This window comes from Schistocerca gregaria, chromosome 4 (assembly GCF_023897955.1).
Source record: "Schistocerca gregaria isolate iqSchGreg1 chromosome 4, iqSchGreg1.2, whole genome shotgun sequence".
Lineage (NCBI taxonomy): Eukaryota > Metazoa > Arthropoda > Insecta > Orthoptera > Acrididae > Schistocerca > Schistocerca gregaria.
In genome coordinates, this window is record NC_064923.1 from 544,178,505 (window position 1) to 544,194,065 (window position 15,561).

General features: G+C 36.3%; 1 protein-coding gene across 14 annotated transcripts in view; it reads right to left on the reverse strand.

Annotated features, from left to right (window-relative positions):
- Positions 1-15,561, reverse strand: part of LOC126268165 (band 3 anion transport protein) — an 811,429-nt gene that overhangs the window by 92,794 nt on the left and 703,074 nt on the right. For all 14 annotated transcript variants that reach the window (XM_049973749.1, XM_049973744.1, XM_049973747.1 and 11 more), the window contains 5 exons: positions 13,050-13,181; positions 12,649-12,846; positions 10,680-10,784; positions 10,398-10,602; positions 5,900-6,118 (listed from right to left, as the gene is read on the reverse strand). In XM_049973749.1, coding sequence (XP_049829706.1) covers positions 5,900-6,118; positions 10,398-10,602; positions 10,680-10,784; positions 12,649-12,846; positions 13,050-13,181 — 859 coding nt within the window. The remainder of the gene's footprint in view (positions 1-5,899; positions 6,119-10,397; positions 10,603-10,679; positions 10,785-12,648; positions 12,847-13,049; positions 13,182-15,561) is intronic.

Below are 15,561 nucleotides of genomic sequence, written 5' to 3' on the forward strand. Positions count from 1 at the left end.
ATTTCGCAGCACTTTAGAAAACGAAACTCAGGGGAAAAACACGTTTTGGAAAGATCTTTGATGTGCAGTAATATGTATGCTGCATATTTTTGTATTATTTAAATTCGAATTCTATTAAACACCGCATGTTACTTTCTGAAGCATCAAATTCGAAGTTGCAATGCGCCTTTGTAAGCCAGTCATAGTTCATCTCACATGATCTCGCCAGCCAATGACAGCGGGTATACAGAGCACAGGACAAGCAGTGTAGTCAGCCAATAGCAACATCACTGTCAAGTAGCGCAACACACAGGTAAGAAAAGTTATGGTTTAAATTAATGTACATAGTGTTGCTACAGGAACAGCAAAGCTTTCACATATAATATTGGTCTCTAAGATTAATGAGCTGCAAGAGAAGCTAAGCTTTCACATATAATGTTGATCTTTTTTTTTCGCGTGTTATACTTTAAGATACATCACACAAATGTGCCAGTAAAATTTTTAATAATGACATAAATGTCTGCTCTTCTTCTAAATGGCTCATCATCAAAGACTTGATTTTTAAAAGAGAGTCAAATGCTCCCTCATTTAACAAAAATTGATTGTACATTCTTGCACACAGATCATCGTGCGCAAATTTACTCTGAAAGTAACACTTTTCAAACCACCATTCGCAATATTTTCCCACGGCCTGTTAGAAACTGGTTTGTTCCGTAACTTGTCAGAGTGCCAGATAGCTGTAACTGGGCTTGTGCAGCTACTATGACGTAGGAAGCCTGTATGTTCGTATGTATAAAACATTAAAAGATCTTCTAGTATGTCATAAAAGAAATAAGACATCAGAGGATACTCCAAGAGCATCGGAATTTTGTGAACCAAACTAAAATGCATGAACTGGCTTAAAGAGCTCGAACAGAAAGGTTTAGGTGTTCGTTTTTCCCGCTCGCTGTTCGGGAGTGGAATAGTAGAGAGATAGTATGATTGTGGTTCGATGAACCCTCTGCCAAGCACTTAAATGTGAATTGCAGAGTAGTCATGTAGATGTAGATGTATGTCCAGATTCCCAATGAAGTAGGACTTGACAATGAAGCAGGCTTTTCAGTGTGCTTTTCGGGATGTAAATTTTCCTCGAGTACCAGTATTGTATTATCTCATGTTTGGTTCTTTATTTTGGCATAACACCATACGTACTAGAAACTGAAAATGTGCACTTGAAATGCTACGAACAGTAGAAATTAGCCAATAGTGTTGAATTAAACACTTCGTTTCAAATATATTGACTATCTCAGCGGAAAAGATTAGTAAAATCCAAATTTCTGTAGCAAACCGACAAAAGAACTTCAGTGATTAATGCTAATAACACATTTTAAACTTCCATAATTATATGAATGTATTTTAATTCACTTGACAGCTACTGGCCACAGAAATTCGTTCTGTTTTTATTTGAGGTGAAAGCAGTAAACGAAGTTGAAACAGCAAAATTACTAAATGTAAACACGGGTCAGGTGGAGACTACACACCTCTCCTCTACAACTCAAAGTTTTCTCTGTGCATCAGACCCGGATTTACAATATTTCTGAACCGTGGCGATACTAGATAGTGCCCCCCCCCCCCCCCCCCACCACCACCACCGCCTCCACCATCACCACCACCACCACCCCCATCCCCCACCTGCGAGCATTTTGCGATAGGACTTTTGAAAAATATGTTCATTTTGTGGCACAAATCTTTCTGAAGCATCTGATACATAAAACATGTACGTATGAGGATATGTAAGACATGTTATTTTGTATTAGGCGTGCCAAAGTGCAACACCATGCCCCTTCACACAGTTTTATTCTATTGCACGTCACTATTTCATTATGTGGAATTCAAACGTGTATATTTTGTAATGAATGCCATCAAACATTATTCAGGACAGGTCTGATATCCTACCCCTCTTTAAAAATAAAAACCTTGCAATTAATACTTTCAAATGGTTCAAATGGCCCTGAGCACTATGGGACTTAACTTCTAAGGCCATAAGTCCCCTAGAACTTAGAAGTACCTAAACCTAACTAACCTAAGCACGTCACACACATCCATGCCCGAGGCAGGATTCGAACCTGCAACCGTAGTGGTCATGCAGTTCCAGACTGTAGCACCTAGAACCACTCGGCCACTCTGCCCGGTGCAATTAATACTGGATGGGATGATTTGTAACTGGGAGAACAACAACTCTTCAGAAAATTTGCAATCATTATTGCCTATTAGCTAATAACTTGCTGTTTTTTGTGACATAAAATTAAATATAGGATACATAAAACCAGTAAAGACAAGAAACATGCAAGCCAATATATGTTTCTTCACTCCTTAGGTCCTAGCTATTTTTTCTCTCTATCTTGCTAGAACTTTACATGGTGTGCTTTCCTTTCTGTGAAAGAATCTATTACCTCATCAAATCTTCTCAAATATTTTGCTATATGAAAAATCGAAATGTCATTATCTAATACTGAAAAATCTGTTAATACAAATAGTATCCATGACTGGTGTGGTTTCTCAATCTGATTATGTCTATTTTGTCACTGTCTCCTAGATAAAACGAAATAGGCCTTTCTAATATTGCAGCCATTGTAACATACATAAAATTAACAAGACTGTTTTGGAAGAATGGTCATTTTTATAATACGACATGATATGATTCACCAAGTACCAATATAATATGCCCCCCTTCCTGCTCCCTAGATCCACTCCTGCTGTGCATAGGTGCACCTGGCAGCTTGGGCATGCTAGTAAAATTTTTCCGGGTAGCATCTGGCTGTTTGCTGCTACTGCTTGTACAGCTAACAGCCACACTTTTGTACCCAGAAGCGGGAGAAGTTACTACAGCACACACACATGAGCCCGTTCGCAACTGCTAACGAACCTAAGGTAAACAGTTGTGACATCATGCTCATTGGAGGCAGTTTGTTGTTATGAAGAATTGCACAATATTTCCAAAGCCTTCAACACATTTTGCTGATGGCAGATGCTTGTATGAGAACTGTTTTGTTGTGTATGAGCTTTTCCTCTGCAACTTAAGTTTTATTTTTGTTTTTTCGCTCATTCATGTTTTATTGCTTAAGTATTATTCTGCACTAGTGGGATACAGTAATATCCTTTGTTAGAATATCGGTTCTTACCAGTCAAAATTACAAAAATTTAACTGAAAACTATAACAATGAAAAATTCCCGGAATTTCCTGGTTTTCTCCTGGATGAAAAAATTCCCGGGTTTTTCCCGGATCTCCTGGTTGTCCCAGGTTGTATTCACCCTGCTTGATGAACTTGTGGATAGTATGCCACAAGGAATACAGGCATGCATCAATGCAAGAGGACATGCTACTGGGTATTAGAGGTACCAGTGTGTACAACAATCTAGAACACCAACACTGAAGGTCTCACTGTATGGTGGTACAAAATACAATGTGTGGTTTTCATGAGCAATAAAAATGGAGGAAATAATATTTGGTTGATCTCTATTCCAATTTTCTGTACAGGTTCTAGAACTGTCGGAATTGAGGTGATCCAAAACTTTTTTTGATGAGTGTATTTAAAACTATTAAGAAAAATGCTTCAAGTAGTAAAATAATTGCATAAATAGCTCAAGGAGATGAATGAGTAGGGATATCCTATCATATCAGAACAAGATTTTATAAATTGGAATAAATACTACCTTCCTTTGTCATAAAATAATTTTTTTAAATTGGTTATCAAATAAGCGTATTTAAATAATGTCCATTGGTGATATCCAATGTGGCTACTGTAGTAAATAGTAAATACACTGCATCCTGATTTTCTTGATAGTTATTCAATTCAATGTTTACCGCCATTATTTTGAGGTAATTATTGAATTTGGTGCTGAATGATTACATTGTGCCATTATTTCCGTACAGCTATTTTCTGCTGAAAACTCAGTATTTTTCCTCCTAGTTTAAAGATATTCCATATTCCCTGGCAAATACAAAACTCTGCAATGCCAGACCATACATTTAATTCCACATCTGTTTGTTTAATTGGAGAACACAACTGAAAATGCTGAACTTGTATAAGGGGCTTTCAAATGAAACCTGATCACTAGTGTAAAATTACGGTAATGATTTTATTAACTCATGAATCTAGTTATACACAGTACAGATACTGAAAAGTAGTCACCAAAACTGTTGGCACATTTATCCCATTGCAACACTAGCTGGTTGATTTCATCCTTGAAGAAGCTAGTAGGTTGCTGTTGGATCCAGGCCTGGGCCCAGTCACACACTTCGTTGTCTGTTGCGAATTGATGTCTGCAAATAGCTTCTTTTAGAGGTCCAAACACATGGTGAAAGGTCAGGACTGTACTGTTCCAATGTTTCCCACCAAAACTGCTGCAATGTCATCTTCACCACTTTGTCCATGTGTGGGCGGGCATTATTATGCAGGAGGATAACGCCATTGGATAACATGCCTCGGTGTTTTGACTTGATGGCTCATCTAAGGTTCTGTAAAGTGGCTTGATAACACTGGGCATTGATGGGGGCTCCACATCCCAAGAACTCGACAAGCAGATTTCTTTGGAGTTAGTGAAGTCACATGTTTCTACTGCTTGCGCAGATGCTTGCTTTCCAGTTCAAAGTGGTGACACCATGTTTTGTTACCTGTGACAATATGTGACCAAAGGCATATTCCTCCTCATGATAACATTGCAGATGACTCAAAGACTGTGCCATACGAGTACTGCGTTGTTCGGTGGTCAGTTGGTGGGGAACCCACTTAACACAGATTTTTCAAAATTTCAAGTGTTGATGCATTATGGTATGAGCAGTGCCCACGCTAATATCCAGTAACCGATGGATCTTGTCATTGGTGATTCTGTGGTTGTCCAAGACTAAAGCATTCACTTCCACAACCATTTCTGGTGTGATGACACAATGAGCCTGTCCAGGGCGAGCATCGTTTTCCAGTGACCCACGCCCAATCAAGGAATCATTTGTGCCATTCCATAACACTTGAATGACTCAAACTGTACTCACCATGAACAGCCTTCATCTGTCAATACATTTCATACCTCCAACTCCCTCCACTGCCAAAAATTGAATCACTCCTCACTGTTCCTGCTTATTCGCCTACATATTCAGTGATGGACAATAACCTGTGTGACCACATTCTCTTTGGTGTGAAACCACACTGGCACTATGCAACATCAAATGGTGTGCATGCATCGGTCTCTCTACTAATAGGTGGCGCCACCATACCTGCAGTTACGTAGTGCCACATTACGTGTATGGCGAAGGTAGGTTTCAGGTTTCATTTGAGTTAACCTCATATGTTCAAAAATGAGTTAAATCTTGCATGTGCATAGTCTGCTGCTCTCAAAGATTCCACAATAAGGGAATAGATGTAGATGATTAATTTCACTAAGAATGAAGTGCAGGCATATAAAATAAATGCGGTTATTGATAGGAAATTGTAAATATAACTCCTTCCTGTAAACACTGTCAGGCAAAATACCAAACAGCATTCATAAGAATGGTGATAATGTGTTTAAAAAATTATGCAGTAGGGTACCTTATGAGGAGAAAAAACAATTAAGTAAGTTGTTAAATATGTAAGAAATATTTATGTTCAACAGCAGTACCATACAGAAAGTATGGAAAACTTTGCTCATTACTATACAGATTAGTCTTTGACAACAGAATTTAATATATTCAGTTATCAGGTTGTTGGTTGATAAAACTGAGTACCTGTAGCATAGAAATGGCTGTAGTTTCAAGATAAAGAATAAATAATAAATTGTTGTGAGGCATGGAAGTAGTGAGCAGAAAACTGTAACTGTTAGACACTTTTGCCACATTATTAAACTTAATATTTTCTACAATTATATGAAAACAGACTATTAAAGGGATTTAACCTGCAAAACTTACCAATAAGTCCTCCAAATGTTATAGCTGCTGACAGAGCAGCAAAATATATGAAGATGGCTGCAGCCAAACAAGTCAAGTTCAATCCATCTATGATATCTGACACATAATGTGGAAATCTTCTCTTGCAGTCATTGATCATACCCCCAAATGGTTTTCTGGTTCTTTGCAAAGGATCGTCATATGGTGGTTTCCCTCCATCTCCTTCTACTTCCAACAAGACTGCAGCAGAAGAAAGTATATACATAAATGTATATATAAACTGATATTAATTTTAGTGTAATGAATACAACATTAAAATGTACTTGAAAACATTATGTTGAAGCTTATGATACGCTTGATAAAACAGTCAAGCGTCAGGACACTTCCTCAGTATTTGTTCTGTGTATTAGTCAAAAATGGGAGAAGGATAAAGAGTGGGTGACAGAGAGAGAGAAAGTGAGAGAGAGAGAGAGAGAGAGGAGAGAGAGAGAGAGAGAGAGAGAGAGAGAGAGAGAGAGAGAGAGAGAGAGAGAGAGCAGTGATACATAGGAACAGGGAAAAATCTGAGATTTGGACAATACACAATAAAACTCTGTTGACGGTTACATTGTCATTAAATGTGCACAGCACTCAATTTTTTTTCTTGCAGAACATTATATACATAGCTGATACTAAAGAAAAGCTGATGATAAAATTTCTGAAACCTCTCATATAGTTATGAATATCATGAAAGAATAATTATGCTCACTTTTTAGTCTGGATATTAGATACAAGACTTTAGCAATTTGATTTTTATGTACTAAGCAAAACGAAGAAACATTTATGAAGTCATGAAGTTTAATTATTATCTCAAAAAGTAGAGTTACATGATTAAATTTTTGTTTATTTGCAGATACATATCTGCAGTTCTGGTAAACATTGAAATTCCCATGCCATGGTACTGGAACACATCCTTAGAGGAACCAAAACAAAATGACACAGCCTACCAACAAAATGGAGTATTGTGTAGTAATTTGTTTTCTGTATTTGAAAGGGAACAATGTTGCAAAAATCCATGCTGACTTGATGGAAATCTTCAGCAACAATCCAGCATCATATGGCACAGTGATTAGTTGGTGCAGACCCCTGCAGTGTGGTTAAACAAGTATGAATGATTAAGAATGAAGTGGGTGACCATCTCTCTGTGAAGAGCCAGGAATTGCAAGAATAGCAGAAACCCTATTGGTCAAAGAGCAGCACACCAAAATCAAGGGGACTTTTCCTCGATCACAACAATCATTATGCTCAAGACACGATCACACATGCTCTTCATCAGATGAAGAACCCATTGCACATCAAGAACTTCCAGAATGATAAGATGGTGATTTTTGAGTTGGAATGTCTCCTGACCAGCTAAAATGTAAACAACTACAATGAAGGTCTCTCCTATGTCACTGGTTGTTGGGAAAAGATGTGTAACACTAAAAAGACTAACAAACTAACCAAGTTCCATGGTGACAGCTTTATTTTCTTGAGGTTGCAATTAAAAGTGTCTGACTTCCCATTGCACATATACACCCCAATTAGAGACTACATTGATGATGAACCTTGTCCAAAATCTACACGTATTTTCACTTTTTCCTTTATGTCTCTCCACCAACCAGTGCTTCTGCTATTTAGTTAATAGTGCTATGTATTTTTATGAATATTATTGTTATAGATTTTAGGGTATGTTATGTCATGTGGTTTTATACTTAAACATGTGTTCTTAATGCTCTTAGTCACTTTCTAATGAGAAACACAACTTAAGAAAGAGCCAAAGCATGTTCACTTCAACTGGTGTTACAGCCACCCCTCACAATGTTTAGCTTAAATTTTTATAATTCAAAAGTTATTAATTAATTAAGACACAATTTCAAGACACCAGTAATTTTTGTACCTTGTAATATTTCAAAAAATAGGTTGTGGTAATAATGAAGTCCAAATTTTTCCAAACAAGGTGATGACATTAGATTTGCTATATTTTGATTTTTAAAGGAAATATTCAAAATTTAAAATTTTGTTAAATGAATTGTAAATGGTGATGCTCTCAGAAACTGGTGAAGTTTTTATGAACAATATCAAAGTAGGGCCTTGTGTTTCTGTGAAACTCAAGGATACATATTAATTGGTACATTAAGTAAATGGTCCTAAACTTCCAGTCTGATTACATTTGCAATTTCTCTCTTTTGTTATTACTAATTAAGATAGCATTTTCTAATAATTAACTAAAAATCATGAAGTGATGCATTGCTGCCAAAAGTTGAGACTGCAAACTCCCAGACATGAGCCAAGAATGAGGAGTTAGACTGTGAATTCATGGGACGAAGGACTATGTTAACATTAATGGTGAAAGCCTATGTGACATTGTGAAGTGTACCACACAGGAATATTCTCAGAGTTGTTGAGAAGCATGTTATGCAATGGCAATGACAAGTGAGTAACTTAAGAAATGCAGAGTCAACTAAGCAGGGAACAATTATTATGGTGTACGTATTTCAGTAATGTGCTAGTTATCAGTATCTGCTATCATAAAGGTTACATATGTTATAGGCATAAAACATATGTTATAGGCATAAACTGCACACAAATTATTGACAATACACTTTTAATTAAGATGCCTACAGCTTCAAATTGCAATGCACTTCCACTATTAAGACTTTAAATTTCTGCGTGTAATGACACATAAAAGACAGAGAAGCCAACGTGGTAAGGAATATAAAATGAAAACATTTCAAGGGTAGTTCTGACTTGATAGCACAAGATTTTTATACTCTGCAAGAAACATCTTCACAGCTATTAGAGAGACCTGAGAAGTAATCTCCTCAGGGTTTGCAATTTTGAAACTAATGTCTGTCAGTAGTTAATGCAGCATTTGTCTAAGAAAATCTGATGCAACCATATTAAGGTGTTCACTACTAGGTGTCATGTCACAATTAAATTTGGTGACCAACAATTCCAGTTTGTTCCCACTGCTGCCCTACATATTTTCTGGGGACTCACATTTGTACCATTTTTTAAAATGTTCCAATGGAAACATTACAAACTGCAAATAGTTTTCACTTTTTCTAGGAGAGAGTCACACACAAGTGATCAAAGTCCTATTGTGATGGGCTGAAAAAATTGGCAGGTGCTATTTTTAGTAATAAAAAAGATTTTCCAATAATGGTGGTGACAGGGTTTTCACTCTTGAATTATGTAGAACTCTCTCTCTCTCTCTCTCTCTCTCTCTCTCTCTCTCTCTCTCTCTCTCTCTCTTCCTAGTGCAAAATATCCTTATTTCTACACAATTTTAATCTTATTTGCTTTAAGAGAAAAAAAGACTCAAATTTCTTTAGGAATATGTTTAAAAAAGAATTAAATATTCCATTTACTTTGTCTGCAATATAAATGTCTTCCAGTGTTGGATATGTTTTCTCTCTCGACACTGTGTTTGAGTCATTTTTCATGTTTCTTTGATACATTATCTTTTTTATATGATTTGAGTGAAAGTGGTACCCATCTTATTGCATAATGCCTGCATACCTTTATTAAAACTGTCAATAGCTGCTTTATGAATCTGAAGATATTTCTCCACAGAGTGCCAGCAAATTGTCAGTATTCTTAGTCTGTGTGTTTCCTAATCAACAGCTATTGCACAACATTCAAAGACACTTATGTTACATTTTTAAGATATATACAGCAATTCATCACTTCCTCTTACTGGTTCTACAGTAATGTAATAGCAGAAATTGCACAAGTAAAGATATAGCCTGATGAAGTTCACTATGAGAAGTTATTTCTATGGTTCTGCAGGCTATAAATGGAAATAACGTAATTAACGATAAAAAGACTACATCAAAAAGACCTTTCTTTCCTTGAGTTACACCACATTCCTGTATTTATCCACTATTTGTTGCTTAAATTTACACAACTACACTGATAATTACAAGAGAGTAACAATTACCTACATGACACAGTGTAAGTTTCCATGGACAGCATTTACATTCCTAGTGGCTTTAGTTTCCTTGTATTAGGAAACATCTAGAAGGAATATTTAATAAGCTTTTATTTTCAGCTTACAGAGGTTGCCAGTTACTTTCTTTATGTTTGATGTTTATGTTTGTTATGTTTATCAGACAACATTCAGAATTCACATACAGAGACTAAATATGTACAGATATTATTTTTATTTCTTGTCTGTGGTTGCATACACCACAATTCATCTTAAGTTGTATTGTTAAGTTTGCTGAACAAATATTAGTTGCTTTACCCAACAAAATTAGCCCATGGGATAGCAGGAAATAAAAATATGCCAAGTGAGTGAGTGCCACAGTGCTCAAAGCTAACTAGAGGGGAAATACGAATAAATGAAAACAATATGAACTGAGCTTCATGATTAGTTTATCAATGTGTTGGCCCCATTTTAGCTTGTTATCAAGCTGCATGCCACGTCACAGAAAGTTATTGTGTTTCACATCAAGTATGGTCACTAATGTCCATTTCTGTAAAACAGGTATACCTTTCTTTGCTTCATCTTGACCAAGTAATCGTGTTGTTTTCCTTCGTCGAATTTTCTCACTTTTTGCTCTGAGTTCTGCCACTTCAAGTAATGCATTTCTCTCCCAGTCGCCAGGTGGTAGAACAATACTATCATCAAGAAATTCATTAATTGCTGACAACAACTCTTTTCGTTCTGTAGCTTTGTAGGCTATTTTATGAAATTGCTGTAAATAAGAACAAAGGTATGGTCAGTTTGTTTCATAACTTGACACTCATCATACATATGATGAAATGTACTCACCGCATTTGACATTAGTGTTGATATGGATCGTCCTATCTCATGATAATCCAAATCTGCTGTTGATGGACCCAAAAGTATAAACAAGAAACGAACAGGGATGTTCACCTAAAATTTACATACAATAAAAAAGTAAGAAAATAAATAAATAGAAAAAATAAACTTGCTATTTATACAGAGAATCACTGCCTCTGTCTCCTTACTTATGAGCTAACTGTCATCACAAAGACCAAACAATTATGAACAAGGAATCTTACTGACAGATTAAAACTGTGTTTTGGACTTGTCAAGAAATGACCTTCGCATTTCACAAAAAATATTGTGTGGATAGATAGATCTATTCATGCTTTGTGAACTGACAATAATATATGAGAAAACAGCAGTTCAACTTCCTGTCTGACCATGCTCATTTAGGTTTTTCATGGTTTTCCTAAACCTCTTCAGGCAAATTTCAGAATGATTTCTTTGAAAATAACATGGCTGTTTCCTTCCTAACTCTGCTTGAATCTGAGATTATGCTCCACTTCTACTAGTGTTGTCATATAAGATGCTGAAATCCTAATCATCCTTCTTTTTCTTGACACAGAGTTTCAGTCTGCCAGTATATTTATTCTACTTTTATGTTTCAGAATTATTCCACATACTGAAAGGGCAAAAAAATATTTTGTTCACGTTACTTGCTAATAAACATCAAACATAGCAAAGTAAATGTTTTGTTTCTCTATTAAAACTATTGTGTTAATAATGATGATAAACTTGATTAATATAATCAAAACGTTACAAAATATTTTAAAGAAAATGTCAGTTTTTTTCCAGTCTGCATAACATATTAGCACCTTAACAGCTGTTACTGATTTCTTCAGCAAGGCAGCTTTAGATCTATTAATGTGTATCAAATGAAAATTTGTCTTCACATACCTATAAGTTTTTGAGCAAGCACAAGTTCATTCTTACCTTAAAAATATTTTGTTTGCTCAGTTTTGCTGTCTCTTAGCAGAGGGTTGCATTTAAATGTTCCAAAAGCAAGTTTCTCAATAGAGTACTTGGCCAAATCTTACTCACATTATTTCTGTTGTTTCTTTATAATTTTAAAGAATGGTTTTCTGCACTATCATAGTAAATATGCAACTGCCAATTTTTTCAATCTGTCATCACAGGACCTCGATCACTTGTGTCTGATCTGAAATTTCTGCCCTCTAATCATCAAATGAATGAGTTTCTTTCAGACAGTAAAAATATTCAAAGATTTTGTACTTTATCTTACTCAGATTTTCACATAATAATAGAGAAACACCATTTTTTCTAAACTTAAAAAAGTCTGAAACATCCTGACAGATTAAAAATGTGTGACACACTAGGTCAAGCCCCTATCCTTATCTTTCATGGACCTTTCAGTATCACCTGTTGAGCTATCTAGACACAACTCATGAACTTCCGTGACAGGTCCAATTTTGCCAGTATTTCTCTTCTATTTTCCAAGCTTTTCTACAGAAAGGCTTCCAATCCACAAACGGGAAGAAAACTGACAGTTCTGTGCCTGTTAGAATAACTCAGCTCGTTGGACATAAAAAGCTAACAACCCCACCTACTAAAGCATAGGACTCCATACTGCTATAAACTGACACATGACTGCTACAAGACTGGTAAAATATTCTATAGGAAGCTCATAAGGGTTTGTCAGAGGTAAACTGTTGGTAATGAGGCTTATGATTCAGTCGGTGGAGTAGTTAGTATCAGTGAGAATTCCCTATGCTTACAAAGAGTGCCATCATCCTCTGTGGTAGCGTCATGCTGACTTCGTAACCGCCATCATGTGTAAGTGATCAATGACAAGGAAGCTAGCACTCTACACCTGCGAACTTCTGCTGAGAAAGGGGCCTGCAAGTGAGTAGCTGCAGATTTAGATTCTTTTTTGTATAAAACCTGTGCTGCAAATATAATTTTCTCTGAGAAAATATTGTGTATAGCTTACCTCAGTAATTGATGGCATTAAAATACCCTCTGCTAACCTAACAAATGCTATAGTTGGTTGATCCAAAAAATCAACAGCACCAACTAACACAGTGGTTGCCTCAGCTCCTATAGGTATTCTTCTCAGTATGCTCTCCTTCTGGGCTTTCTTAAGATCCTCTGCTGATGAAGTAAAAGTTAATTCTTCTTTGAAATCAATCTGAAAGAATCAGAGGAAGGAATGAGAGACCATTAATTTTTTTTAAAAAAGAGGGCAGACTACTATGTCACTACAAAATTTTTGCTTTCATATTGGAATGTACTAAGAACAAATGTTGAAACAAATATAATCACAAATCTTATCTAGCAAACAAACTTATTAGATAGTAAAAAAGTGAGTTATTAAAAGTAAGTTGCACTTACTGTATGGTTATCTTGTTTTCTGTTCTCTTCTCCAGGAACACTGAGATTGTTGCCCAACTTATTTAATGACATTGTGTCCATGCTGACTATAGATGGAACAATTTTAGGTTTCCCTTTTTCTTCATTTAAGTTCTGAAACAATCGCAAAATTGAAAATCATGAGACTATTGCTGGAAGTTCTGCTAATAGAACATTTATATATTTTAGTAACCTTTTTTTGGATTAATGACAAATTATCAAGACATGACTACCACATAAGATGTTATTTTCAGCTGCAACTGACACATTACACATACAGAGAAAGTATAAACTGAGGATGAAAAACTAGTTATCCAGTTCAATATGAGGAAAAAAATTGAAAGTCTAATGAAAAATGAAACAATGCGAAGTGTAGCAAAGGAAAGTCCTTGGTGGAATATAAATAATAAGAATGTTTAATGTAGCAACATTAAATTTTTCATAAAAATATATACTTGCAAGACCACAAATAGGTACACATTACAACATGATACAAATGCAGTTGACATTACTGTAACCCTAAGACTCATATATTTCATCAAAAGGCCAATAGCAACATATAAAAACAGACACAGCTCTCCTAGGCTTCAAAACTGTTAGATCCTTCCTCAGGGGGTGGTATGTAGCGGAAGGTTAGAAAGGAGGGGCTGGTCAGTCAGGCACTGGCTCAGACAGATTCATGTGGTGGACGTCACCATTACTTGGAATTGAGCCTCCTGAAATTGAGTGCTCACCAGTCATCATGTCTCCTTGTAATTTCACAATTTTCTCTTGTGAATTTTCCTTTTGACATAGAATTCATTAAAATTAGAACTGTACCATCAGAAAATGGAATTTGTGCATTTTAGTTTCCAAAAATAATACACAGGCAATCATCATAAACATATTTTATTTTTATTTTCATTTTTCAAAGTTTCTTGTTAATTTTTACACTTTTAGGAACACCAAAAAAGTTGAGCATAAAATGTGATGCTTTCTAAAAATATTCACCTAAATCTGAAAATTAGCGTGACCCTGTTTCTGAAGATCAGTATCACCCATTCAACAATGAGACATTTTTCTGATATTTTCAGTGTTCCACTGTACTGTGAATAAAATAATTTTTTCGGCATGATTCAACTGAACTTCAGAAGAAAATGATTACCTGGAGACTTTTCAAATGGTAGGGCATTCATAAACGTCCGTACTGCGAAGAACTAATGAAATGTCTTTATTCATGTGAAAGTCAATTTTCTTGTAATGTTGCTTTAACTATAGAAAAAAAGTACTAAATTAAAAATTTATACATCATAAAATAGTTGTAATTCAATACCTTTCATGTATAATTATGATCCTGAAAGACAATGAACATATATAAGGGCAATTTGTTCCTTTGTAAGTAGAATTTAACTTTTGGAAGGTAGTATTATGAAATGAGGATCTGATTAATGTCTATAAAATTATGCATTGAGTTACTGTTACTATGGAAGACAGGATATAAAACCATTTATAAAAGACAAAGGAAATGGAAGAAACCCATATAGAGAATTGATAAAGCATTTTGTAGAGCCTGATGAAATGCTATGGTACTAATGCTGATCTGTAATCACCCAAACATTTATGTTTACAATATAGGAAAAGACAGATTGCTAGTTACCGTAAAGGAGACACATCAAGTTACATACAAGCACAATTAAAAGACACTTACATGTATCTTTCAGCCACATCCTTCATCCTTCATCATCACATAACATTCATACACACAAGCAAGCACACCTCATGCACACACGACTGCCAACTCCAGCATCTTTGGGGGAAGGGGAAGAGAGAGTGTACGGGTGGGGAGAGAGATGAATGCTGTCTGGTGGAGTGTGCAGGGACGAGAATGTCCACAAGCAGTATCAGGAGGTTGCGGAGCAGGAGGGGGGGGGGGGGGGGGGGGGAGCAAAAAAAAGAAGATAGGAGCAGGGTAAGATAGACAGATGCATCGGCAAAGCACTGTAAATAAATGGGGCAAGAGATGAGAATGAGGATGGACAGGGTGGAAACTATTGGTTGGAGGGTGTGGGAACAGTATGTTACCATAAGTAGAGGCCGGGATAGTTATGGGAGTGGAGAATGTGTTGTAAGGATAACTTTCATCTGCATTGTTCAGTCAGGTGATGGTGGAGGGAAAGATCCAGATGGCTCGGACAGTGAAGCAGCCATTGAAATCAAATGTGTTGCATTCAGCTGCATGTTGTGCCAGAGGATTGTCTACTTTGCTCTTGGCCACAGTCTGGCAGTGGCCATTCATCCTGGTGGACAGCTGGTTGGTAGTCATACCAATGCAAAAAGCTGTGCGATGATTGCAACAGAGTGGGTAAATAATAAGGCTGCTGTCACAGATGGCCTGGTCCCTGATGGGGTAGGATAAACCTGTGGCAGGACTGGAATAGGAAGTACTGGATGGGTGGATTGGGCAGGTTTTGCACCTGGGTCTTCCACAAGGATTTGATCCTTGTGGCAAAGGGTT